The sequence below is a fragment of the Cnephaeus nilssonii genome, assembly GCF_951640355.1.
Source record: "Cnephaeus nilssonii genome assembly, chromosome: X".
NCBI classification, from domain to species: Eukaryota; Metazoa; Chordata; class Mammalia; order Chiroptera; family Vespertilionidae; genus Cnephaeus; species Cnephaeus nilssonii.
The window spans coordinates 34,274,533-34,300,392 of record NC_137071.1 but is presented as its reverse complement, the minus strand read 5'-3'; the positions used below and the strand labels follow the sequence as shown (position 1 = coordinate 34,300,392).

Here is a 25,860-nt window from a genome sequence, read left to right as displayed (position 1 = left end):
CTTTTTCATCCTTTTTGCTCAATCTCCTCACCCCCTCCCAGCTACCCCACCACGATAGCTGTCAACCTGCCCTCTATCTATGAGTCTGTCTTTATTTTACTTCTTAGTTCATTTTGTTCATTAGATTACACATATGAGTGAAATCAGATTTGTCTTTCTCTTACTGGCTTATTTCACTTAGCATAATACTCTCAAGGTCAATCTATCCTGTTGTAAAAGATAAAATGTCCTTTTTTTAACAGCTGAATAGTATTTCATTGGGTAAATAGAACACAGCTTTTTTATCCACTCATCTACTGATGGACACTTGGGCTGCTTCCAAATCTTGGCTATTGTAAATAATGCTGCAATGAACATAGGGGTACATATATTTTTTAAATTAGTGTTTTGGGTTTTTTTTGGATAAATTCCCAGAAGTGGAAACACTGGGTCATAAGGCAGTTCCATTTAATTTTTTGAGGAAAACTCAACACCATACTGTTTTCCACAGTGGCTATACCCATATGCATTTCCACCAACAGTACATGAGGGTTCCCTTTTCTCCACATCCTTGCCAGCACTTATTGTTTGTTGATTTGTTAACGATAGCCATTCTGACAGGTGTAAGGTGATATTTCATTGTGGTTTTAGTTGGCATTTCTCTGATGAATTGTGATGTTGAACATATTTTCATATGTCTATTGGACATTTATATGTATTCTTTGGAGAAATGCCTATTCAGGTTCTTTGCCTCTTTTGTTTTTTTAATTGGATTTTTTGGTGGTGTGTGCATGTGTAGTTTTTTTTTTAATTAAAATTCTTTATTGCTTAAAGTATTTAATGATTCTCCTTTCCCCTATTGTATGTGTGTGTATAGTTCTTAATATTAATTTTGTCACCCATTCTAGGACTATTTTTTATTTTTAAAATTTGTATTGATTCTCAGAGAGGAGGTGAGAGGGATAGAGAGACAGAAACATCGATGAGAGAGAAACATCATTAATCGGCTGCCTCTTGACTACTCCCTATTGGGATCAAGCCCGCAACACAAGCATGTGCCCTGACTGGGAACTGAACCAGTGTCCCAGGTAGACGCTCAACCACTGAACCACACTAGCCAGGCTGGTGTTTAGTTTTATAAGTTCTTTGTAAATTTTCAATATTAACCCCTTATATGATGTATCATTGCTGAATATGTTCTCCTATTCAATAGGTTGTCGTTTCATTTTGTTGATAGTTTCCTTTGTTGTGCAAAAACTTTTTAGTTTGATGTAGTCCCATATGTTTATTTTTTTCCCTTGTCTGAGGAAATATCAGAAAAATATTGCTATGAGAAATGTTTGAGATTTTACTGCCTATGTTTTCTTCTGGGATTTTTTATGGTTTTGAGTATAACAGGTTAGTCTTTAAACTATTTTGAATTTATTATTTGGTATGGTGTAGGAAGGTGGTACAATATCCACAAATCAATAAATGTGATGCAGCACATAAACAAAATGCAGGATAAAAATCACATTATTATACCAACAGAGGCAGAAAAAACATAAGACCTTATCCAACACCCATTTATGATAAAAACTCTCAGCAAATTTAGAATAGAGAGAATATACCTCAATGTAATAGAGGCCATATATGACACACCCACAGCCAACATCATACTCAATGGGCAAAAACCACAAGCATTTTCTTTAAGATCAAGAACAAGACAGGTTTATCAGCTTTCAGCACTCATTCAGCTGGTGTCTTAAGAGGCAGGGAAATCTATAGTCTTCTGTCACAGCTCTAACAAAGAGAACAAATCCGTCTGTTGTGAAATCACCCTTTCTAAGAATTCTAATAATCAGGGCAATTACTGGAAGTTAACCTATACTTTATTTAAAACATATTTGGTCAAAAGTCTAATTACAATCTAAATCATGGATTTTGCAAGACGTTTTCATCTAGTTTGGTTCACATGTATCATATATAGGTGAGTGATGAAGTAGATGGATCAATATACAGAGAGCCAAGAAGTATTGGTTCTAGCTTAAGTCCTCCTAGTGACTCCCTGTGTGGCCTTGAGCAAGTTGCTTTATTTCTCTGGATTTCAATATTATAATCTATAATAAGAGGAAAAGCTTGAAATATAAAATCTTTAATTTCCTTCCTAGCAATGCAATGATTTGACTCTACACACTTAGGCACCTTAGAAGAGCTATATATCATGAGAAGTGATAAGTAATGGGACCATAGTATATAAATTAGCTAGAGAGAATCTTTTGGAAATATGGTCTATATCTTGAAGGGAACCCATTAACTTTTGCCAAGGACCATTATACTCTTTCAGAATAATTTTACCATGAGATCCTCAACTTTTAGCTCATAAGCAAGTGTTTTGCAAGTAAATTCTTTTATTAAATGATAAAATCAGACAATAAATAAGGGGAATGATTCTGAAATCTGATTTCCACAATGACAATGTCATCCAAACATTATTTCTCAATCTTTTAAAACCAAACTTTCCTTTGAAAAACATAAAAATATTTCACAAGAACTCCTAGAAAAACCTACTCCATCAGATTAAGGTTTTCCAAGTACAGCCAAAAATATTTTGTAGACCTGTATTTTCATCGGTTTGTATTTTAGGGAAATTATTTTGATTTCCAGATATATTTTCTATAATAAGAAATATTATTTTTTTAAAGTAACACATGCTTCCAACCCTTAAACTTTAAGAATTATTGCTTTAGTACTGCTCGCCATCTCTCATAACTCTACTTTTTGGGGCATTTGCTAAACCTAGAAAAGTACAGAATTCAACCAAAGGCCCATGGATATCACTTTTGTACAAGTAAAGCTGAAATGAACTAACATTTATTTAATGTCTACTGTGTACCAGACATGAAAATTGTTACTTTTTTATAAATGAGGAAACTGAAGCCCAGAGATATGATGTCAGTTGTTTCAGGCTAGAGAGCTGATAACTGCATCAAGATATGGCCCCAGATTTTCCCAAAGGTCATAATTCTTTCTACACTCAAAATGCTGCCCCAACTGCCAAAATGATACCTAATTAGGCCTTTCAAAATTATTTTATAAATCTGATAAAGTTACATGCAGGCAAGTTTAATTCAAACTTTGAGGTATTAGTTTGTGTATAGTCTAATTATCTTAATTCATTTCAAGGATAAAAATAATTTTCACTTCTTTGAATTTATAGAAGAATGTATATAGACTACATAATATATCCAAATGTTCATGGGTTATTTAGAGTTGATTTTAATTAATTCAGAAAACAGTAGAGTTTCAAATTTCAGTTGCTCTTCTTTACTTACATTTGTGAGTGATTGAATGAAGGACACCATGTTCATGGGGGTCAGACTGCCTTGAGTAATTCATGTGAGATTTTTGTTGTTGTTGTTCAAAGAAGAAGAAAAATATTTTAAAGCAATTTAGATTCCAAAATGGCCTGTAAAGGTTGTCCCCTAGGGAGTGAGCAGGACCCCCATCAACAATATTTCCCTATTTAATTTTCCTTTTTCCCAAAAAATGATAAGCCCACATATTGGCACTATCATCAAAGAAAATAAGATAAGCAAATTTGACAAACATGTTTACTTGCTGGTATTAGTGACATAATAAGGAATGAAAAGAGGGGGAACTGATAGGGTAAAGCTTTGCAAAGTTGTACTAGAAAAAGAGCATTCACCTTGATGCCAGAGGTCTAGGATGTCTGACTGCCAGGGATCAGGCCTAAACTGACAAGCAGACATCCCCCGTTTTGGATGGTGACAGGGTACAGGTAGGGCTGAAGGAACCCCCACCCTCCAGTGCACGAATCTCATGCACTGGGTCTCTAGTATAATAATAATAATAATAATAATAATAATAATAATAACTTTGTGAAGTGTGAATTGTCAGCTTGCTATATCAATGATGGCTATATCAGTGCTGGTGGTATTAATGTCAGGGGTTGAGAGGAGCCATGTCCACGAAGTCATGGCAAGTTAGAGTTAGATGGACTTTAAAGATCATCTAGTTAACAAATAAATGAACAAACAAAATTGAAGCAGACTGGTGGTTGCCAGAGGGAAGAGAGGTTGGAGGACTGGTGAAAAAGGTGAAAAGGTGAAGGGATTAAGAAGTAAAATTGGTAGTTATAAAATTGTCAGGGATTTGTACATTGAAGCATAGGAAATGTAGTGGACAATATTGTGATAACTAAGTATGGTGCCAGTTGGGTACTGGAAATATTGATGGGACACTTTGTACTAGTAAAGTATATGATTGTCTAACTGCTCTAATCTACACCTAAAACCTTGTTCTAATGTTAGGGAGAAGGAGAATGATAAATAAATTTAGGGCATGGCCCCTGACTTCACAAGCTCACAGCCCACTATGGAAAGATCCATAAATAGTTAACAATATAAGAGTTATCATAAGACAGACTATTTGTTAGGTTAAGGATATTTACTGAATGACTATGTGCCACTCATCCTGCTAGGTTCTACAGACTTAAAGATGAGTAAGACATGGTCTCTGCCTTAAAAATTATCATAGATGAATCAGAAATACAGAGATATAAATGGGAAAATATAATATAATGCAGTGAGTGTACTGTTAAAAGCAATTTCTGTGGTGGACATGGTAGGCCAGATTTGCATTTTTGATACATCATTTTGGTAGCAGAGTAGAGAGAGATTTTAGGAGGGAAATACTTGAGTCAGATAGATCAGTTAATTAGTGTTTTAATCTAAAGAGAGAGGAGAGAGAAAGAAGGTGAGAGAGAGGAGGGATACAGGTTTACAAGTGTTTTAATAATCCAGAGAGATGGAGAATTGAGAGGGAGAGGAAGAAAAAGAAAACATGGTTGATTGAATGAAAGAGAAGAGGAGGCCTGGAATTATTCTAAGGATTCTGGGTCTTGTAACTGGATAGATGGTGGTGGATATGTAAAAAATCAAAGAGTATGATGAGTTTTATTTTGGACATATTCATTTAGAGATCCCTGGGAGATATTCAAATAGGAAATCTCAGCTGGAATTTGGGAATATAGGTTTAATATAATGGGCATAGAGACATGAGAGACATCAAGATATGGCTCACAATTGAAGCCATGAAAGTGAAAGATGTTACTCGGTATAAGAGTGCTGAGTAAAAAGAGGTGATGAAAACCTAGGGATGACAAACATTTAAAGGACATACAGATATAAAAGAAAGCATGAGGTAAGAAAAAGTAAACAATCAGTGTAAAGAACTCTTGTGAGTTTATTTAAGAAGAGAAAGAAAGTGTCAAAAAGCTGGAATAAGATGCACAGACCAGATGAAAATTATTTTGGGTGTTGGAGACACATTATGACAAAGATACGACTGAGAGTGGAGGAGAGCATGATGATTTATGAGTAAAATGGAATAATTAATTTTAAATAAAATGGATTGAAAGCATGGGAATTTTTCTTAAGCAACAGGAAAAGCAGCTGTATTGGGAAGTAAGAAGAATGTAGCTGTAGATTATGTTTTGGCAGAGGACAATAAATAAAATTGAGTTGTTTCTCACTCAACAACCTCACTTTTCTCTGATTTAATAAGTACCCTCTGCAAAGGTGGGTGATGGGAAAACAGGAGAGAAGATGAAGCTTTGGTAGAGTTGTGAAGGTGCTGAATGGCTACTATGAGAACAGGCGAAGATACTAATCAGAGGTGTGTAAAAAAAGGCTGTAACCAAAAAAACAAATCTTAGACTGGAAATAATAAATTTCTAGTTTGGGCATTCCAAATAGAGCCTGATATTTTTAATGGGTTATTTAGCAATTTAGATAGTAAAAAAGTGGATTATGAACATGATCTTGGACTAAGGCCTTGCCAAGCTGGTGCAGCAGAAAAATTGTGAACAAGGAAGTTAAGGGTTCTTGTGTGAGAGTATTTAAATTGACCACTTAATCTAGGCTGGCCAGAGGAGGAAGTAAAAAATGGGAGGGTGCTAGGTCAGACCTGCAAAAATGGAGAGATTTAGAAATTTAAGGTCTCTGGGAGTGTATGGTACAAATTAGTATGCTGAAATTTCCTGTGCAACTCAGTGATTATAATGTTAGGGAAAGAAAATGATTTGAAAAGTAAGAAATTCATGAAGTTTGGCAGTGAGAACAAATTTATAAAGCTTGGAAGAAGGAAGGGGCTAATTGGATCAGATTGTCAGGGCAGTTGAATGTTATAAGCTGCTGATCTGAAAGGGATTTGGAAAAGTGCAACAACATGGTGCTTATTAAATTTATGTTGATTAAGTGATGGCTTCCAAGGCAGCCAGAGTCCTCAAAAAGCCATGGGAGAAAGTAAATAGGCAAACTTACTTTTCCTCTATATGTACTTTCCATCCATTGAGAGCTTTGGGGAACACAGATGCAGCCATCTCACTCTCATTCCAGGTCCCATCATAGGTGAGTAGGAAGTCATTTGCTGATGAGATAAGAAAAGTATTCTCTTTACAGAATAACAACCAAAAAAATAAATAAGGGGTTGAGATGATTTTGGAAGGAGATTAGGACTATCCTCTCCTTGAGTTTCATATAATAGTGTTAATGGTACTATGAGACATTGGGTTGTGCTGATTTCTAATCATAGGATATATCTGACACTTGTGATTCTTAAATTGAGTATTTTTTATTCTCTCAGGCTTCTACAGGCATGACTTTTTATTTTTATGAATTTTTATTAGAGTATTAAGACATTCAACAAAATAGATCCAGAGACATAGAAGCATGGAACCGACTGTCGAATCTCAGAGGGAAGGCGGAGGTGGGTGGGTGGGAAAAGATCAACCAAAGAACTTGTATGAATATATGCATAACCCATGGATACAGACAATAGGGTGGTGAAGGCCTGGGCTGGAGGTGAGAGGGGTGGACCAGAAGGAGTCAATGGGGGGAAAAGGAGGGCATGATGTAATACTTTTAACAATAAAGATAAAAAGATATTGAAAGTAATACACATTCACAACAAAAAAGCATTATTCCATTTTCTTGATGTGTACATGATATTATGGATAAAATGGGCATATCTCATAAATGGATTCAGAGCAGTGAGTTAAACTCTGTTCATGAATAGCATACTGTATTTTGCATATATTTACTTAATTTAATTTAATTTTAAATGTTTTTATTGATTTTTAGAGAGAGAGGAAGGGGGAAGGATAGAGAGATAGAAACATCAGTGAGAGAGAAACATCATCGATTGGCTGCCTTCTGCACACATCCCTCTTGGGATAGATACCCAGGCATATGCCCTGACCTGGAATTGAACTGTGATCTCTTGGTTCCTGGGTCAAAGCTCAACCACTGAGCAACACCAGCCAAGCAGATTTTAAAATTTTATTTCCAAAGTTAATGTTAAATGCCTGGTGCATATACTGTTATCAAGCAATTACTCTCATTTTCTTCTCAGATATGCAAACATTTTGCTAAATATAGATCTACAAGTATTGTGGCTGCATGTATTTCAGAAATGGTCAGAACAGAGGAGGATATTGGAAAGTTTTATTTATTTTTTTATCTTATATGCATACTAGGGGCCCAGTGCACAAACTTGTGCACCTTGAAAGGAACCCTGGGCCGTGAGGCTGCGGTAGGCACAGGGTGGGTCTGGACCCATCCTCTGCATTCGCAGCCGGCTCCTCCTGCTGCAGCCCCCAGTCCCCTCTCTACCTTGCAGCCCCATTCTTGCTGTCCCTCCCACGCCGGTCCTGCTCGCACCACTGATGGTGCCGAGTGATTGTGGCTGGTGACAGCAGCAGTGTGAGCAGGCTGGTGTCATCAGCGGGTACGAGCATCAGCTGCTGCCCTGATCACCCCTCAGGAGCATGGGGAGGTGGAGAAGCCTTCAGGGGCATCGGAACCAGTGCCAGGCACCAGCAGTGGGTGCGAGTGGCAGCTCTGGTGCTGGCTGTGGGTGCGAGCGGGGCTGTCGCCTGCAACGGGTGTGAGCGGCAACTGCTGGCCCCAATCACCCCTCAGGAGCAGGGGGAGGTGGAGAACCCTGAAGGGCGATTGGGGTCGGCAGCTACCACTCACACCTGCTGACGGTGCTGAGTGATTGGGGGGCCAGCGCTGGGCACCGGCAATGGGTGAGAGCATCCGGTGCGACCGTGACGTGAGGAAGCAAATAATTTTCAGTAACCACCAGAGGCTCGCCCCAATGACAGCGACCAGCGCCCCACCTTTGTCTGGCACCCCCACTCATCTGCTCCACCATCCCACCACAGCTGATGCCTGCCATATTCCACACTCTGCCGCCTGCTGCCGACACCCACCACGTTCCCCTGGTGGTCAGTGCACATGATAGCAACCGGTTGTTCGGGTGTTCTGCCATTTGGTCTAGTTGCATATTAGGATTTCATGTATATAGATATGCATAACCCTTGGACACAGACAATAGCCTTGGAGGAGTGGTTGGGACAGGGTGGAGGAGGGTCAGTGGGGAAAGAAATGGAACATCTGTAATACTTTCAACAACAAAGACACATTTAAAAAAATAAAAATATAGATGATTTTTATCTTTCTTCTCTAATTTCAAAGCAGTGGCCCCATCATTCCTTCAGGGTGATGTGCTTATCCTTGCTGTGATCACACTTATCAAATAAGCAAGTTATGCAGTGTTCCATGGCACAAGAGATACTCAGAAAGGAACTACTTGAAATGTGTCAAGACTCTGCCCATTGCCGAAACCGGTTTGGCTCAGTGGATGGAGCGTCGGCCTGCGGACTGAAAGGTCCCAGGTTCGATTCCGGTCAAGGGCATGTACCTTGGTTGTGGGCACATCCCCAGTGGGGGGTATGCAGGAGGCAGCTGATCAATGTTTCTCTCTCATCGATGTTTCTAACTCTCTATCCCTCTCCCTTTCTCTCTGTAAAAAATCAATAAAATATATATTTTTTAAAAAAAAGACTCTGCCCATAGGATGTTAGTCAAGTTTAATAAACTGCCAGTGAACAGGATACATATACATGTGGTAGTTTTTCTTCCAGTCCCTTAAGAGAAGGTAGATGAAATGGTCCACAGTTAAGAATCTATTTTCATCAAGGTAAATTTTCTTGAGTTTATTTATCTGCTTCTCACTTAAATATCCAACATATTTAGGATTAGGCTCATACAGTTGCATGAGGATATTCTTAGAGGAAACCGAGTCACTGCAAAATCTGTACAAGCAGAAATAGATTTTCAGGCTCCAAAATAATCCAGCTGCAGTTGGTGCCCCCCTTTTTTTTAATCTCCTCCAGTCTGTACTTAGTAACAAACAGATGACAGGAGCTAGACTAGATCAGTGCCACAAAATTGGTTAAGGGGTTTTGTAGGTGATCAAATCATTGCATCTTGGCAAACACAGTGGGGTTTCCCTGTTGGTCAGCCTTCCATATGTGTCCTCTTTAACACTGGAAGTTCATGCAATATTATACATTGCACACCTCATAGAGCCTTTACTTGAACTTTCATCTTCATTCAGTAAGCTCTCTGCTAATGTTCTATTTTTCTTTGCTTGTCATATTTTATGTGATAGTAATTGGAATGAACTCTTTTAACCTCCTGGAAGACCTCCCTTGGGATGAAGTAGTTGTTACTTGCACTATGCCTGGGGCCATTATCACCATCATCAGTAGGCTCTATAAGGAAAGCCTCAGAAATTTTTTCTCCATCTCCTTAAGGTTGCTGATGATCTCAAGGGCAGGTTCTCCCTCTCAGCTCTGCCATTCAGTATCTTGATTGTGCTTATTGATTTTTGATGCAGTTTCTTCTTCCATTTCTTCATTGAAGTTATCATCTTCTTGTCCTCAAATTCATCTTTTTTTCTTTTTTCTTACTTGAGTTGATTGGTTGGACTATTCCAAAATATCATCATATTTAGTACAGTCTTCTCCCTGTTAGAATGTTCCTTGTGAAATTCTCTCTTATTTTCTTGGTTATTAATGTGGGTACCAACTTCACCTTGATCTTTCCTCCCATCCTCTTCTCCATTGGATATGTTTGGATCATGCTCTTGGTTTCCTTGATCACTCAGGTCTTTGCCAAGTTTTCTGCTCCTGTTAAACTGAAGATGAGTATCATTTACAGGCTGTTTTTGGTTTTCCTCTGTCTTTGTGATACTTTCTTGTTGATCAGAATCTACAATGGAACTAAAATCAGGAGCAAGAGAATCAATGTTCTCTAGGAGTTTTTTCTTTTGAGGCTCACTCATATCTTGGTCCAATGTACCTTCAATTGGTCTATAATCCATATTCTCACTTAAGCCCCTTTCACTTTCCTCTTGATCCTGTAATCCCAGTTCTTGGTTGTAACTCTGGTCCTGATCTGCTTACTGGTCATGATTTTCCTATTTTGACTGTCATACCAAGTTTTTCAGCCTTATGTTTAAGATGGTCTCATATGGATACTATAGTTTACTTTTAATTTTCTGCATCTTAAAACCTTAAAATGGGCACATAATGTTGTCAGGCATTACTAACATTTCAGCCTGCTGGATAGAACTCAAGTAATCAGCATTTGGTTGGGAATGATCAGATAGGAAACTTGCATTTTTCCTGTGCTCCACTGGAGAGAGGGTGGAGTGGAACAGTGTCCTGTGAGGAGAGACAGGGATTTGTGGTCCAGGGGAGAGAGCTGAAATGACAGCCACCAGGGTCCCTATGCTTAGTCTCTCTCCCACACTGCAGACTCCATTTTTCTTGGGTGGAGCACTCAGGCATGACTTTTACAAGTTGTAAAGGATGAGTAATGATAATAACCCATTAGAAAATAAATTTTTAGGAAAGTAAAAGGCAGCAAAAATGTATTCGTTGACACATCAGGGTTTGTATTTTTGCATAATGCTTCCAAATAGGGACTTTAAACTATCCTGTATATAATTCAATTCAATTATACTATTTTTCTTTGAGTGCTTACTAAGTAGCAGCCTATGTCTTGCCTATATGGTGATGAACTGAACAGATCTTGTTATGGCACTAATGGAACTAACAGCACAGTTGGTGAAATAACCAATAAACATGTAAAATAACTAAATTATAATTGGTGCTATGAAGAGAACACATATAATTATGTGTAGAACTACCTAGAAAGGAATGACAGTGAAAGTCTCTCTGACTAGAAAACTGAGATTAAAAGGAGTCAAACATCTGAAGATCTACAGGAAGATAATTCCTGATAGAAGGAATACCATGTGCAGAGGACTTAGTGAAGAACAAAAACTTGGCTTGTTCTAAAAAGTTAAAACAGAGGATGAGGAAGAGATTGTCATGAGGTGATGTCAAAGGGAACAAGATCGATATTGGTATGGCATTAAGGCCACAGTGAGAAGTTTGCCATTAATGAAACAGAGAATCAGTGAAGGATTTTAGGCAGGAGAATGATAAAACATTTCAAAGAAAAATCACTTGGGCCACACTGTAGAAAGGATAAGAATAGGCCAAGCAATTGACATAGTCCTGTCATCAAGAAGTGCAAAATTTAATTAAAGAAATTCATCTTAACAGAATCTCAATTAGTGTGGTAATTACCATGATAAAGGTAAGAGAGTATGGAAAGGGTTCCAATTCTAGTACACCATCACTATAATATTCTCTCTCTCTCTTTTTTACTTTAGTGCAACTTATTTAACCTCCCTTAGTTTCAGTTTCCTCATTTGTAATATGGAAATAAACATAGGGCTTCTATGAGGATTAATTATATGATATGTGAAAAGTGCTTAGGTTATAAATAAATGGCAGCCCTCAGTAAATAGTAGTCATAATTAATGTTAGTGTTAGATACAGTATGGGGAATGAACTACACAGGTCAAAATTGGGATACATGGAGTTCACTAAGGCATCTGTCACAATAGTCAAGAGGAATGATGACTGTGGCTTGGATTAGGATGGTTATAAAGTACACATGGAATAGATATGAATTTAGGAGTTTTTAAGGAGAGAGAATCACTTGGTTTCTGATTGGGTGTGGGTAAAATGTAGTCATAGGGGTTGTTTAAATTCTCAGTTTCCAGCTTGATTGTCTGAGAGGAGAGTCATGCACATATGGAAAAAGGGAACTCAGACTTAGGAGTGAGTCACCAATATCATACTTCATCCTAAAACAGGAAACAACAAAATATATATAGATTGAGGAGGAGAGCGAGTGGCAACACAATGGGCAAAGTCAAACCAGAAATAGTCAACAATAGAACCGGCACCAAAGATAGAAAGAAAGAGGCAGAGGCAGAGACATAGAAGGCACATACTCCAACTTTAGCCCTTCCATTCAGCATTTTCCTGTTAAAGGCTTAGTCTATTCTCCCTTAAATTTCAGAAATTTCACAGATTGTCCACAGCAAGCTAAATGTTTCTTCTTTAAGAGTTTATATGTCTGCCTTGCCACAAACAAATTTCACCAGCCTATCCATACCATGGGGATTTTACATATAATTGTCACCAAAAATATTTTTTTGGGACAAAGCCTTCCTACTTCCCTTTTAGTCTGAAGAAGAGAAGAGATTTTGTAAAGCAGGCTATGCAAATCTCTAAACTCACAATAAAATATTAATTGCAGAGGTATAAGAACCTACAGAAAAAATAAGGTGTAAACTTGACCTCTAGCTTGCTGTTCTGGCCTGAGAGAGCTCCATTATTTAATACAAAAGTATCAACAGAATATGTCTCTTTAGTAAGTGAAACTTAGTACACCAGTGAAGCAAAAACAAATACCCATATCTGTAAAAGCAGAAGTGGAGGTGTGATTTGTGTGTGTGCAAGCTGTTCTTATTTTCTTTTTAATTGAAATGCATTTGATGCATCTTTTGTTGCTCTCTCACAGTCTCTGCATAGATGATAGATGAGAGAATCAACAGTGTAAATACTAAAGTCAAAGTGGGTGGTGAGGAGGGATAGGCTTAATGTGTGGGGACAAGGGTTTAGTTATTTCTTGATAGCATAACTAGAGTAATCTATATATATAAAAGCCTAAGCGACCATCGCAACCAAATGGATGAACAAACAGGCTGTGTGGGGCAACCAGGCCGGCAGGGGGGTTAGTGAGGGACGACCAAATGACTGAGCAGCAGGCTGCATGGGGCAACCAGGCCCACGGGGGGGGGGGGCAGTTGGGGGCAACCAGGTTGGCAGGGGGGGCAGTAAGGGGTGACCAGGCTGCTGGGGGCAGTTGGGGGTGACTAGGCCAGCAGGGGCACAGTTAGGGGCAATCAGGCAGGCAGCCAGGTGAGCAGTTAGGAGCCAGTGGTCCTGGATTGTGAGAGGGATGTCCGACTGCCGGTTTAGGCTCGATCCTGAGGATTGGGCCTAAACCGGCAGTTGGACACCCCCTGAGGGGTCCTGGATTGGAAAGGGTGTAGGCTGGGCTGAGGGAACCCCTCAACCCCCGTGCAAGAATTTTGTGCACCGGGCCTCTAGTAAGGTAATAAGGTTCTCTATGTTATTAAAAAGGTTCTGACATAATGTACCCTTCAAGTGTCATGATGAACCCCATTCTATTATCTAGTCCTCCTGAACAAAAAGAGGCAAGTGGTGTAGTGGAAATAGCATACTGTAGACTTTGGATCAAGTCAGGTGTGATAGTAAATTTCATTTTTACCATTTTCCAGTTTTGTTACCTCAAGCAATTTACTGAACCTCTCTGAACTTCAGTTTCCTCATCTGCACGATGACAATAGTAATAGTACCCACCTCTGAGGACAGTTGTGAGAATTTAATTAGATAATGCATATAAAAAATTCCATTGCAGATTCTGTGGTACATCACTGATAGTCAAACTATGATAATTACTAGTATTTTCTGTCTTTTACTTGTGATCATTCTTTAACCCTCTTTTCTAAGTCATGCATTCATAAGCTAGAAGACTGCATGATTTTGTAGAACATAGCAAAGATAGTCCAAATAGAATGAATGGGATACTAGTATAAGGGGTAGAAAAATGAAAAGCGCTGTTTTGAGTAATGGTAGCTCATAACGTGGGCTCTCTTTTATCTGTTAATTAATCACTTGGGATGCTGTTCTTTTAGCCTATTTCCTGGAGCAGGACTTAAAAAAAAATAGAAAGGCAATCTGCTACTTACAAGGAGAATCTAAAAGCAGACCTGTCCTGTTTATTTTTTATGGCATTTTAATTTTATTTTTCAATTATAATTAATATTTAATATTGTTTTATATAAGTTTTAGGTGTATAGCATAGTGGTTAGACATTTATAAAGTGATCCCCCCAATAAGTCTAGTACACTCTTAACATCATACATAGTTATAACAATAGTAGAGGCCTGGTGCACAGATTCATGCACATTGAAAGGAAATTAATTAGAAGGTGGCCAGCGAGGTCCTTCCAGCAGGTGGGGTCCCTCAGCTTGGCTTGTGGGGATCGGGCAGAAACCAGCAGTCCAACATCCTCTGAGGGTTCCCAGAGTGCGAGAGGGAACTCTGCAAAGTTGCTATCACTCGGCAGCTCCTGCATTGAGCATCTGTCCCTTGGTGGTCAGTGCGCATCATATCTACTGGCTGGTCGGCCGGTGGGTTGGTTGCGTAGCATTTTATATAGAGAGACTTTTGATTATAGTCCCTATGCTGTATTTTACACCCCAGCATTATTTATAACTTACCCTAAAGATTTCACCAAAAACACTATAGAACTGATAAATGAACTCAGTAAAGTTGCAAGATAGTTGCATTTTATACTCTAATAATAAACTATAAAAAAGAGAGATTAGGACAGCAATCTCACTTACAAATTGTGTAAAAAATAAAATAAATATCTGCCCAGCCAGTGTCGCTCAGTGGTTGAGCATCGACCCATGAACCAGGAGGTCACGGTTTTCAATTCCTAGTCAAGGCACATGCCTGGCTTGTGGGCTCAATCCCCAGTAGGAGGGCATGCAGGAGGCAGCCAATCAATGATTCTCTCTCATCATTGATATTTACATATCTCTCTCCCTGAAATCAATAAAAGCAGATTAAAAAATAAAATACCTAAAAATAAATTTAACCAAGGAAATAAAAGTCATATACGCAGAAAATTATAAGACAATGAATAAAAAAAATACAAATAAATGGAAGCATATATTGTGCTCATGGATAGGAAAAATTAACACTGTTAAAATGGTCATACTACCCAGAGCAATCTATAGATTAAAAGCAATCTCTATCAAAATAAAAATGGAATTTTTCACAGAAATACAACAAATAATTCTAAAATGTATATGCAACCACAAAAGATGCTGAATAGCCGCAACAATCTTGAGAAAGAAGAACAAAGTTGGAGTTATGCTACCTGATATCAACCTATGCTACAAGGCTATAGTAATACAAACGGCATGGTACTGGCATAAAAACAGGCCTATAGAACAATGAAATAGAATAGACAACCCAGAAATAAACTCACATATATATGGTCAATTAATATATGAAAAAGGAGGCAAGAATGTACAATGGGATTAAGAAGGAATAACTATGTATTGTATCCGATTTATTGTGATGATCACTTAGTGAGTTATATAATGTCTAATCTCTGGAGAGTATATTTGAAATTAATATGATATTGCATATCAACTATAATTGAAAAATAAAAAATAATTTAAATAAACATTAAAAAAGAAAAATGGTGTTGGGAAAACTGAACAGATACATGAAAAAATTAAAACTAAACCGCATGCTTATACCATATACAAGAATAAACACAAATGAAATAAAACCTTACATGTAAGACCCCAAACAATAAAACTCCTAGATAAAAAAACATAGGCAGTAAACTCTCTGACATTGCTCTTGGTAATATTCTTTCTGATATATCCCTTTAGCAAGGGAAACAAAAGAGAGAAAAAAAAAACCAATTGTGACTACAGCAAACTAAAAAATTTTGCACAGTAAAAGATACCATTAACAAAAACTAAATTTCAACTTATTGAATGCAAGAATATATTAACCAATTATACTTCCAATAAGGGGTTAATATAAAAAATTGATAAAAAGACTCATACAACTCAATACCTAAAAAACAAGCAATCCAATTAGAAAATGTCCAGAGGTCTTGAATAGACATCTTTCCAAAGAGGACATAGAGATGACCAACAGACATATGAAAAGTTGCTCAATATAACTAATCATCAAAGCAAAGCAAATTAAAACCACAATGAGACACCACCTCACACTTATAAGAATGTCTATCATCAATAAATCAACAAACAAGTGTTGTGAAAGATGTGGAGAAAAGGGAATCCTCATGGACTGTTGGTGGGAATGTAGATTGGTGCAGCCATTATGGAAAACAGTATGGAGAATCCTCAAAAAAATAAAAATGGAACTGTCTTATGACCCAGCAATTCCACTTCTGCGTATACACTAAGTGGCCAGATTATTATGATCTCTGAAAGCATAATAATCTGGCCACTCAGTGTGTGTATATATATATTAGAGGCCTGGTGCATGAATTCATGCATGGGTGGGGTCCGGCCAGCCTGGCCAGGGTGGGGGGACATGGGCAGTTGGCCAGCCTGCCTGCTAGTCGAACTCCTGGTGCAGGGGACAATTTGCATATTAACCTTTTATTATATAGGATATACACTGAGTGGCCAAATTATTATGCGTTCAGAGATCATAATAATCTGGCCACTCAGTGTATATCCAAAGAAACCCAAAACACTAATTCAAAATAACAGACTGATAGTTGCTAGAGGGGAAGGGGTTTAGGGGACTGGGTTAAATAGGTGAAAGGATTAAGAAGTACAATTGTTAGTTACAAATAGTCATAGGAAAAAACAAGCAAAAAACAAAATAGTCATGGGGTTATAAAGTACAGTATAGAGAATATAAGTCAATAATATTGCAGTAACTATGTTGGTGGCAGAATTATCAGGGTCAAACCAGAAAGGTTTTGTACAGCAAAGGAAACCATCAATAAAATGAAAAGACAACCTACCGACTGGGAGAAGATATTTGCCAATGATAAATCTGATAAGAAGTTAATATCCAAAATTTATAAAAATTCATACAACTCAAAACCAAAACAAACAAACAATCCATTTAAAAAGTGGGCAGAGGCCCTGGCTGGTTTGGCTCAGTGGATATAGCGTTGGCCTGCAGACTGAAGGGTCCTTGGTTCCATTCCAGTTAAGGGCACTTACATTGATTGCAGGCTCCTCCCTGGCCCGGGCCCTGGTCAAGGCTCCTGCAGGAGGCAGCCAATCGATATGTTTTTCTCACATTGATGTTTTTCTCTGTTTTTCCCTCTCTCTTCCATTCTCTCTAAAAATCAATGGAAAAATATCCTCAGGCAAGGATTTAAAAAATAATAAAGTGGGCAGAGGGCCTGAATAGACATTTGTCCACTCCCTTTTTATAAACTTAAAGTAATCAAAACAACATAAAAATAATAACAACAAAAAACCTTACTTCACCTGAGGAATAACCTCACTGCATTATTTCTTCCACTTCTAGCTCTAACTGTAATAAACATTCTTGCAAATTGTAAAGAAGCTATGTTTGTAAAATTTGTCTTTGAAAGAAAAAGGAATGATGAAGAGAAGAATGTGTATAAATGCTAGGCATATTTTCCTCTTATTAGAATTCCCAGATCTATGTTCAGTGGCTTTGTGGCTTTAATGACTTTGGCCTTGCTTCTACCAGTATTATGTGCAGAATGAATTAAATGATTTTCAAAGTTCCTCTCCAGGCTAAAATTTTACAAGAGAGGTAAAGTAAAATATTAAGTTTGCTGCTTTTTAGCCATTCTTATTTGCAGACAGCCTGCACAAACCCAATAAATCCACAGCCAGACCTTGAGAAGTCCTAATATTCTATATTTCCCAGGCCCTACACATGATACATAATAGAAACCATACTAAATCATAAAAAAATGATTAAAGAAGTCCAAAGGCCTTTGACTCCTTATGATGACTACTTCAATGAAACAAAACACATTAACTTTTAAATTGTTTCCAAGAAATGATTTTGGTGGCCTGTTTTGCTGGTGCCTTAATCAATGTTTACTCTGACTGTTGGATAATCTGTCATGTTCATGATGTTACACCAGTACAAAATTCCCTTACACAAAGAATTACTCTCTTCTCTTCCAGACCACATAAGGGGAAAGATCCCAGTTCAGCTTCTAAATTCATATACTATTACTGAATTTTTAAATGTAAATTTCAAATTGGACCTAAGCCTAGAGAAAGACATAAAATGCATGAGAACCACAAGCTATTGTGATAGAATAATGAGGAGATAACATTCCTAACCATTGAAAATCAGCCAGGATACTGGAAATTCAGGCTAAGAAAAGCAGGACCATTTTCCAAGTATTGTGGTGTCAAGATAGGAAGTCAACGTCCAATGGGCAAGGTAGCAGACAAAGGAGAGGCAAAGGGACATAAAGGTGAAGCTAGATTTCTATCATTACAAATGAGAATGACTGAGCACTATTCACTTTAACCAAGGCTTTTGCAAGATAAATTTGGACACAAAAGAAACAAACTCAAATGTCACACCCATTTTGCTGTGGTGAGAACAATAGACTGACTATTTCAGGACATCCTTGCCTGCAAAAGACAACTTTCAATATCTGGGAAAGCAGTTTGGGGGCAATTCCATGTTTCTCTAACTGATTCATTGGATGACTTTAGATCAATAGTATATTTTCCTTGAGCATTTGTTTATTCTTCTGCAAACAGGTTTCTTCTAATTATAATATTCTATGTCTTTTTAAATGTGAAGATAAATCTGAGTGAAAGAACTGGTTAACCATTAAACTTTTTTTTTTCTTTGGTTTGGGCAGGGATCATAACTCTACGACTTACCTTAATGAATATACTGAAATATTCAAGATGCATAACAACAGTGCTATCGATGCTGTGACTAAGTGCAGTGCCACTAATGTGACATTTCAGTACACTCTCTATGCAACCACCTACATCCTCATATTCATCCCTGGTCTTCTGGCTAACAGTGCAGCCTTGTGGGTTCTGTGCCGCTTCATCAGCAAGAAAAATAAAGCCATCATTTTCATGATCAACCTCTCTGTGGCTGACCTTGCTCATGTGCTCTCCTTACCCCTCCGGATTTACTACTACATCAGCCACCAGTGGCCTTTCCAGAGGACCCTTTGCCTGCTGTGCTTCTACCTGAAATATCTCAACATGTACGCCAGCATTTGCTTCCTGACCTGCATCAGCCTTCAGAGGTGCTTCTTTCTCCTCAAGCCCTTCAGGGCCAGAGTCTGGAAGCGTAGGTATGATGTGGGCATCAGTGCTGTCATCTGGGTCATTGTGGGCACTGCCTGTTTGCCATTTCCCATCTACAGAAGCACAGACTTAGCCAACAATACTGAATCCTGCTTTGCTGATCTTGGATACAAGGAAATGAGTCTAGTGTCTTTGGTTGGGATGATCACAGTTGCTGAGCTGGCAGGATTTGTGATTCCAGTCATCATCATCGCATGGTGTACCTGGAAAACCACCATATCCTTGAGACACCCACCAATGGCTTTCCAGGGAATCAGTGAGAGGCAGAAAGCATTGCGTATGGTTTTCATGTGTGCTGCAGTCTTCTTCATATGCTTCACTCCCTATCATATTAACTTTATTTTTTACACCATGGTAAAGGAACATATCATTAGCAGTTGTTCCATTGTCAAAAGCACACTGTATTTTCACCCTTTTTGTCTATGCCTTGCAAGTCTTTGCTGCCTTTTGGATCCAATTCTCTATTATTTCATGGCCTCAGAGTTTCGTGACCAACTCTCCCGCCATGGCAGTTCTGTGACCCGTTCCCGCCTCATGAGCAGGGAGAGTGGTTCATCAATGATTGGCTAAAAATAAAATAACTTTTCAATTATGACTTTAACTCTTTTCTGTTTTTGTTATGTGCAATGACCACCAGGGGGCAGACACTCAATGCAGGAGCTGCCGAGCTGCAGTGACTTGGCAGTGGCAGTTCTCTGGTAACACACCCCGGAACCAGAGAGGACAGAGCCCAATTCCTTGCTGGGCTGTGCGATTCCACCTTGGGCCATGGGTTATGTTGCTGCTGGGGCACTTTCGGCCCCGAATATGGTTTACTGCACACTTGTGTTTGTGTTCAACACCCTTTACGACAGCAATTTTGCAGAGTGCCCTCTCATACTCTGGAACCCCTATCTATCTATCTATCTATCTATATATATATATATATATAAAAGACTAAGTGACCAGCTGTATGTCTGACGCACACTGGCAATTTAAAAATATTTCTTCTAATTAATTTCCTTTCAATGTGCATGAATCCATGCACCAAACCACTAGTTTAAAATAAAAGGCAGGTAAATGGGAGGCAGTCAGAGCCTATATGTCCTTGTTAAAATGTATTCTGTGTTATTTCTAATTTTTGAGCCACCATGATCCAAGTAATTTTGCTGCTTATCTTAAGTTTTGTTTTTCTGCATCTAGTATAACATTTATATGCCAGGAACAAAAGCTACAATATTAAACCAGTAACACTGATTAGGAACAGAAAAAAATGTCTAACACTAGACAAGGAAGGGTCCAAAGGGAACAAGCATCCCAGCCAACTGAAAAACCCTTTACATGTATTATCATAATTTTTTTATTAAGCTAGTTATATGTTTTTCTTCCTTCATCTACTGTAACTTGTACTTTATGATATGTTTGGTCAGATGAATTAAAACTTTCTACTATTTTATTATCTAGAAGCTCTAATTTTTCTTCTGGGAAGTTAGTTTCATCCATTCCTATATTTAGACATTACTCATCTAAAATACTCATCTAGGAGGAAGAAAGAGAGGGAGCCCAACACGGAAGTGGGGGTAGCATCTGGGGAGCAGGCGGAGGCGGTGACCACGACGTAAGAGACGGGAACCGGGCCCGAGAGGTGGGAGCTTGCAGGAAGGCAACCGCCTTGGAAGACCTACATGAGGGGCAGGAGTGGCTGGGCCTCCCTTCTCCACCTCAGCGAGCACCCAGACTGATGGCGATGGTGATGGCTGCTGTTACTCGGACAGCCCCAATTAAACTGCGCTCTGAGCGGTACATCCAGAAAGTGCCCAGAAGAAATTTCCTGCCAGAAAAATTGAAAAAGCAGTATTTATAACACTGGAATTTTTGGATAATTTATTAAAATGGCAGAAAATAGTGAAAGTAATAGTAAAAATTTAGATGTCAGACCCCAAACTAGTCGGAGTAGAAGTGCTGACAGAAAGGATGGTTATGTGTGGAGTGGAAAGAAGTTATCTTGGTCAAAAAAGAGTGAAAATTTTTCAGATGCTGAAACAGTAAATGTTATAGAGAAAACTGAAGTTCCTTTACAGAGCCAAGAAAGAAAGCACAGCTGTTCATCCATTGAGTTGGATTTAGATCATTCTTGTGGGCATAGATTTTTAGGCCGATCTCTTAAACAGAAACTGCAAGATGCTGTGGGGCAATGCTTCCCAATAAAGAATTGTAGTAGTTGGCACTCTTCGGGGCTTCCATCTAAAAGAAAAATTCATATCAGTGAACTCATGTTAGATAAGTGTCCTTTCCCACCTCGATCAGATTTAGCCTTTAGGTGGCATTTTATTAAACGACACACTGCTCCTATAAACCCCAAACCAGATGAATTGATAAGCACAGATTTGTCTCAGAGTGAATTGAGGGATGGTCAGCTAAACCAAAGGAGAAACATGGAAGAAGAGGTGAACTGCTTCTCACATCCCAATGTTCAGCCCTGTGTTGTAACCACCAGCAGTGCTTCATGTAGAGATGGTCCTACGGCTGGCTCTTTGATGAACCTGGTTTCAAATAATAGTATAGAAGATAGCGATCTGGATTCAGATGATGAAATTACAACACTTTGCACAAGTTTCCGGAAAAGAAACAAACCCAAATGGGAAATGGATGAAGAAATCCTTCAGTTGGGAACAACTCCTAAGTACCACACCCAGATTGATTATGTCCACTGTCTTGTACCAGACCTCCTTCAGATCAATAACAATCCATGTTACTGGGGAGTTATGGATAAATATGCAGCTGAAGCTCTCCTAGAAGGAAAACCAGAGGGTACCTTTTTACTTCGAGACTCAGCACAGGAAGACTATTTATTCTCTGTTAGTTTCAGACGCTATAGTCGTTCTCTTCATGCTAGGATTGAACAGTGGAATCACAACTTTAGCTTTGATGCACATGATCCTTGTGTCTTCCATTCTCCTGATATTACTGGGCTCCTAGAACATTATAAGGACCCAAGTGCCTGTATGTTCTTTGAACCACTTTTATCCACTCCCTTAATTCGGACTTTCCCATTTCCCCTACAGCATATATGCAGAACAGTTATTTGTAACTGTACAACCTATGATGGCATTGATGCCCTTCCAATTCCTTCTTCTATGAAATTATATCTGAAGGAATATCACTATAAATCAAAAGTTAGAGTACTCAGGATTGATGCACCAAAACAACAATTCTAGGTAAAGGGTAGGAACATGGGAATTTAATATCTTATTTTTCTTAATACTACTTTGAATTTTTCTGAAGGGCAATTAAGAGTCCAAAATAAACCTCTGCCCTAAATTTTGCTTCCAGATCTGTTTATTTTTCTTATAATACACTAATTGTTTAAGGTTACACACTAAGGGTTAATGGGTATTTTTGACCAAGTGGTTTTTGTTTTTATTCTGTAGAGTATATACTTAATTTTTTTTCTTTTCTTAATTGTAATTTGCATAAGAACCGGAGATATTTGAAAATTGGTAGACACTGTAAAAACGGTTAATTGTATTTTGTTATTTTCTTTACAAATAATCCTACGTCCTTTCCTACATGTAAAATGCTTTGTTAACCTATGCCATTGGCATTCCTATACATAAAATATGGTTTCCACAAAAAAAATAAATAAAATAAAATACTCATCTAGATTAGATCCATATATAATTCTCCTAGAGGAATTATTAGGGAGGTGTTCTTGGAGGGATTTGCCTAAGATGGGTCCTTTATAATAAATATAGCCAAAAAATGTACCAAAGCTTATATTGATAATAGAAGAAGTCCAGTATATGCCCAACAAAGCATTCATTCATTATCATAGCTGATAATCAGAATACTAGTTTAGTAGGTGGGAAAGATTTACAGGTACCTAAGTTAAATTTTTTCATGTCTAATAAGGGAAAGGGTCTGGGGAGACAGGTATTGTTTCCACTAGGAAACCATAAGAAAGATAATAAAAATCACTTTATATACATTCAATCACTAACAATTAGGTTATATAAGAACAAAGTTTGAGAAGCATTAATTTGTGAGCATACAGGCCTTGTTGAAGTCTTGGAATAGCTGCGTGCCTTCTTCAAGGCTGGTAGCTTCTCATCCTTGAGATGAAGGCCAGTGTCAGAGACGGGGGAAGTGGTCCATTTGTGGTTAGGTACCTGATAAGGTAAAGTCCCTTTAACGCTGTTGGAGAGTCTTTCATTAATGTCTTTCCCAATGGGCAAAAACCTCCCACTTGTAAATTGTGGTCTTTGAATCTTTGTCTTTTGGGAGTACTGTGAAATGAATGTTGCTAATTTATCAGTTCCTTTAATGCAGAATGTCTGCTTTTTAGATCCTTATATTTGGAGAAACAAAAGATTTAAAAATCAGCAATATTTTAAACAGTCATAATAATAATAATTATTCTCAATTCATTTAGTCCCATAACTATTTTTGTTTATCCTGATTATTTGCCAGTATTTTTAAAAATGAATTTAGTTATTCCTTAGAGTTCTATAAATCTCCATCCTGGTAAAAGATATGACCTGCTTAGAAGCCTGCAACTTGAAGTCAGGGTCCTTTTCATGGATTTTTCTAAAGACATAACATATGCACCAGAGTAAAACAATTTCTTTCTATAATTGACAAAACTTAAAGTGGCATGGTTATGGATTTTATTGTAATATAATTGATAAAAAAACTTTGCTTTTCTATAAGATATAACACTCCAAGACAATAATTTCTTGGTAAATAATAATTACTGTAAAATGGCATGAGAATAATATAAAGTCTATATATATTTAGATTCAATACATAATGTTAGCATATAGAGAACAAATAACATGTAAAAATTTAAAACGTTACACATGCCTTATTGGAAGTGTGCATTGAGCATTGGAAATAATTCATAAACTCCCAATATGGAGCACAAATATCCGGAGTATCACTGCTGGACTCCCTCCACAGGAAACCATCACTTTTGGCTTCTCTGGTGTCGCTGACTGGACCTGCTACCACTGAGTTTCCTGTTTGAACTTGGCTCTGAATCCTTGCAAGTTCCTTTCTAGAGAAGACCGAAATTTCTATAACATCCATTTTAACAAAATATATGTATACAAATAGAATAGAGTTATTATTAATTTTTATTTGGCAAACTTCCCATGTAATTGCAAGTATATTAAATAGGCCCAATTTAGTTTAAAAATATTTTTTAAGATGAGAGAATAAATCCTGAGGCATTCCAGGGCCCATTGGAATGACTCAAAGTCATCTCTCAGTTAAAAGTCTCTTAAAATTTAAACTTTGGGGAGGTTGTCAGATATACTTAACCAAAAGATTGTATCATAAACTCTTTGTAAATCTAGGTAAAAACATATTTTAAGGTAATAACTCTAAAAGACATTAATCAAACTTAAACCAGTTTTAATATTAAATATTTTGTCCAGACTACAGAATTCTGCTTAATTTATAGTATTTAATCATTTTTAAATTATGACAATAGAATATTATATCCAAGTAATGCCATCTGGAGGCTAAAAAATTACCACACATAATACACAGACAAATACATATCACATAAAGAACATACACATGAGCACCATACACATAAATAAAATTACTATTTTTTCCAGAGAAAATGCAAGATTTTTAAAAAATATATTTTTATTGATTTCGGAGAGGGTGAGGGAGAGAGAGATAGGAACATCACTGATGAGAGAGAATCATTGATTGGCTGCCTCTGACACGTCCCCTGCTGGGGATCGAGCCCACAACCCAGGCATGTGCCCTTGACCTGAATCTCTCCTTATCAGGTGAATTGGGCCTGATTTGACCAGTAAAATACATGTTGCCCCATAACATGCCCTAGTTGAAAGGGGACAGGTTCTGATTTTAAAAGAGCCATTGGTTGCTTAGATTTGCACAGAAGCCTTACTCTGAGGGAGAAGGAAAGTTAGTTGGGTAGCATTAAGAACAGATAAAATAGCCCCAGTATCTACAAGGGCTTTAGTAATTCCCCTTTTATGATAATTTCAATTTATCCTAAAGTATTAGTAAGGAGAAAGGGAAACACCTTCTCACAGTCCTCAGAACATCCATATTTTCACTTGTGTTCATTTTCTCTTTGTAAATCCTATTTTAGTTTTCTGCAATCTTTCTTATGGTGACCTGGCTTTTTACAACAAAAACAGAATCATCTACAATTACACAGCAGACCTTATTTAGTAATTCTGTTGCCTTGCTCTCAGAAAGCAGGAGGTGTAATAATTGGAACAGATCAGAATAGCCAATTTCCAAATCAAGATATGCTTCGTATATATTCATTCACTTAAATTTTAGAGTTAGCATTTTTCTCATTTTTGCATGCAAAATATTAATTTCGGTACCCAAAGACAACTGCATTTTGGCCATTTTTTAAGTTGATATTTCCTAGTTAAATCTTCCCATTTCTGTAAAGCACTTGCAAGTAAAGGCTTCCTATTAGGAATATCAAATGAGGGCTGGGGTTTGCCAGTTTTGGGCCTTGGAGGCACATTTACCATGTTAATTCTTAAAATTTTATTTTTTGGATATCTGCAGTCAGATTTGTCATTGCCACAGGCTTGGATTAAAAGCTTAGGCAAAATAGGTGAAGGGAGTTGAAAGGTATAAATTTTCAGTTATAAAATAAATATGTAGAGAAGCGAA

General features: G+C 37.7%; 2 protein-coding genes and 1 pseudogene across 3 annotated transcripts; 2 read left to right on the top strand and 1 right to left on the bottom strand.

Annotated features, from left to right (window-relative positions):
• Positions 1-9,682: 9,682 nt before the first annotated feature.
• Positions 9,683-14,640, bottom strand: LOC307095993 (SPARC-like protein 1; annotated as a pseudogene). Its single transcript has 2 exons — positions 14,572-14,640; positions 9,683-10,689 (listed from the first exon to the last, which is right to left on the bottom strand). The product of its transcript is annotated as an SPARC-like protein 1 (transcript).
• A 4,131-nt stretch (positions 14,641-18,771) lies between these two features.
• P2RY10 (P2Y receptor family member 10) lies at positions 18,772-19,773 on the top strand (the record flags this gene model as incomplete). The annotated part of the gene is made up of 1 exon (XM_079764385.1): positions 18,772-19,773. The coding sequence occupies exon 1, from the start codon at positions 18,787-18,789 to the stop codon at positions 19,771-19,773; it is 987 nt and encodes a 328-aa protein (XP_079620511.1). The 5' UTR covers positions 18,772-18,786.
• Positions 19,774-20,847: 1,074 nt separating this feature from the next.
• On the top strand, positions 20,848-22,444 carry LOC307096424 (suppressor of cytokine signaling 4-like). Its single transcript, XM_079766036.1, has one exon. It carries the CDS (start codon positions 21,075-21,077, stop codon positions 22,398-22,400), a length of 1,326 nt encoding a protein of 441 aa, XP_079622162.1. The 5' UTR covers positions 20,848-21,074; the 3' UTR covers positions 22,401-22,444.
• Positions 22,445-25,860: the final 3,416 nt, after the last annotated feature.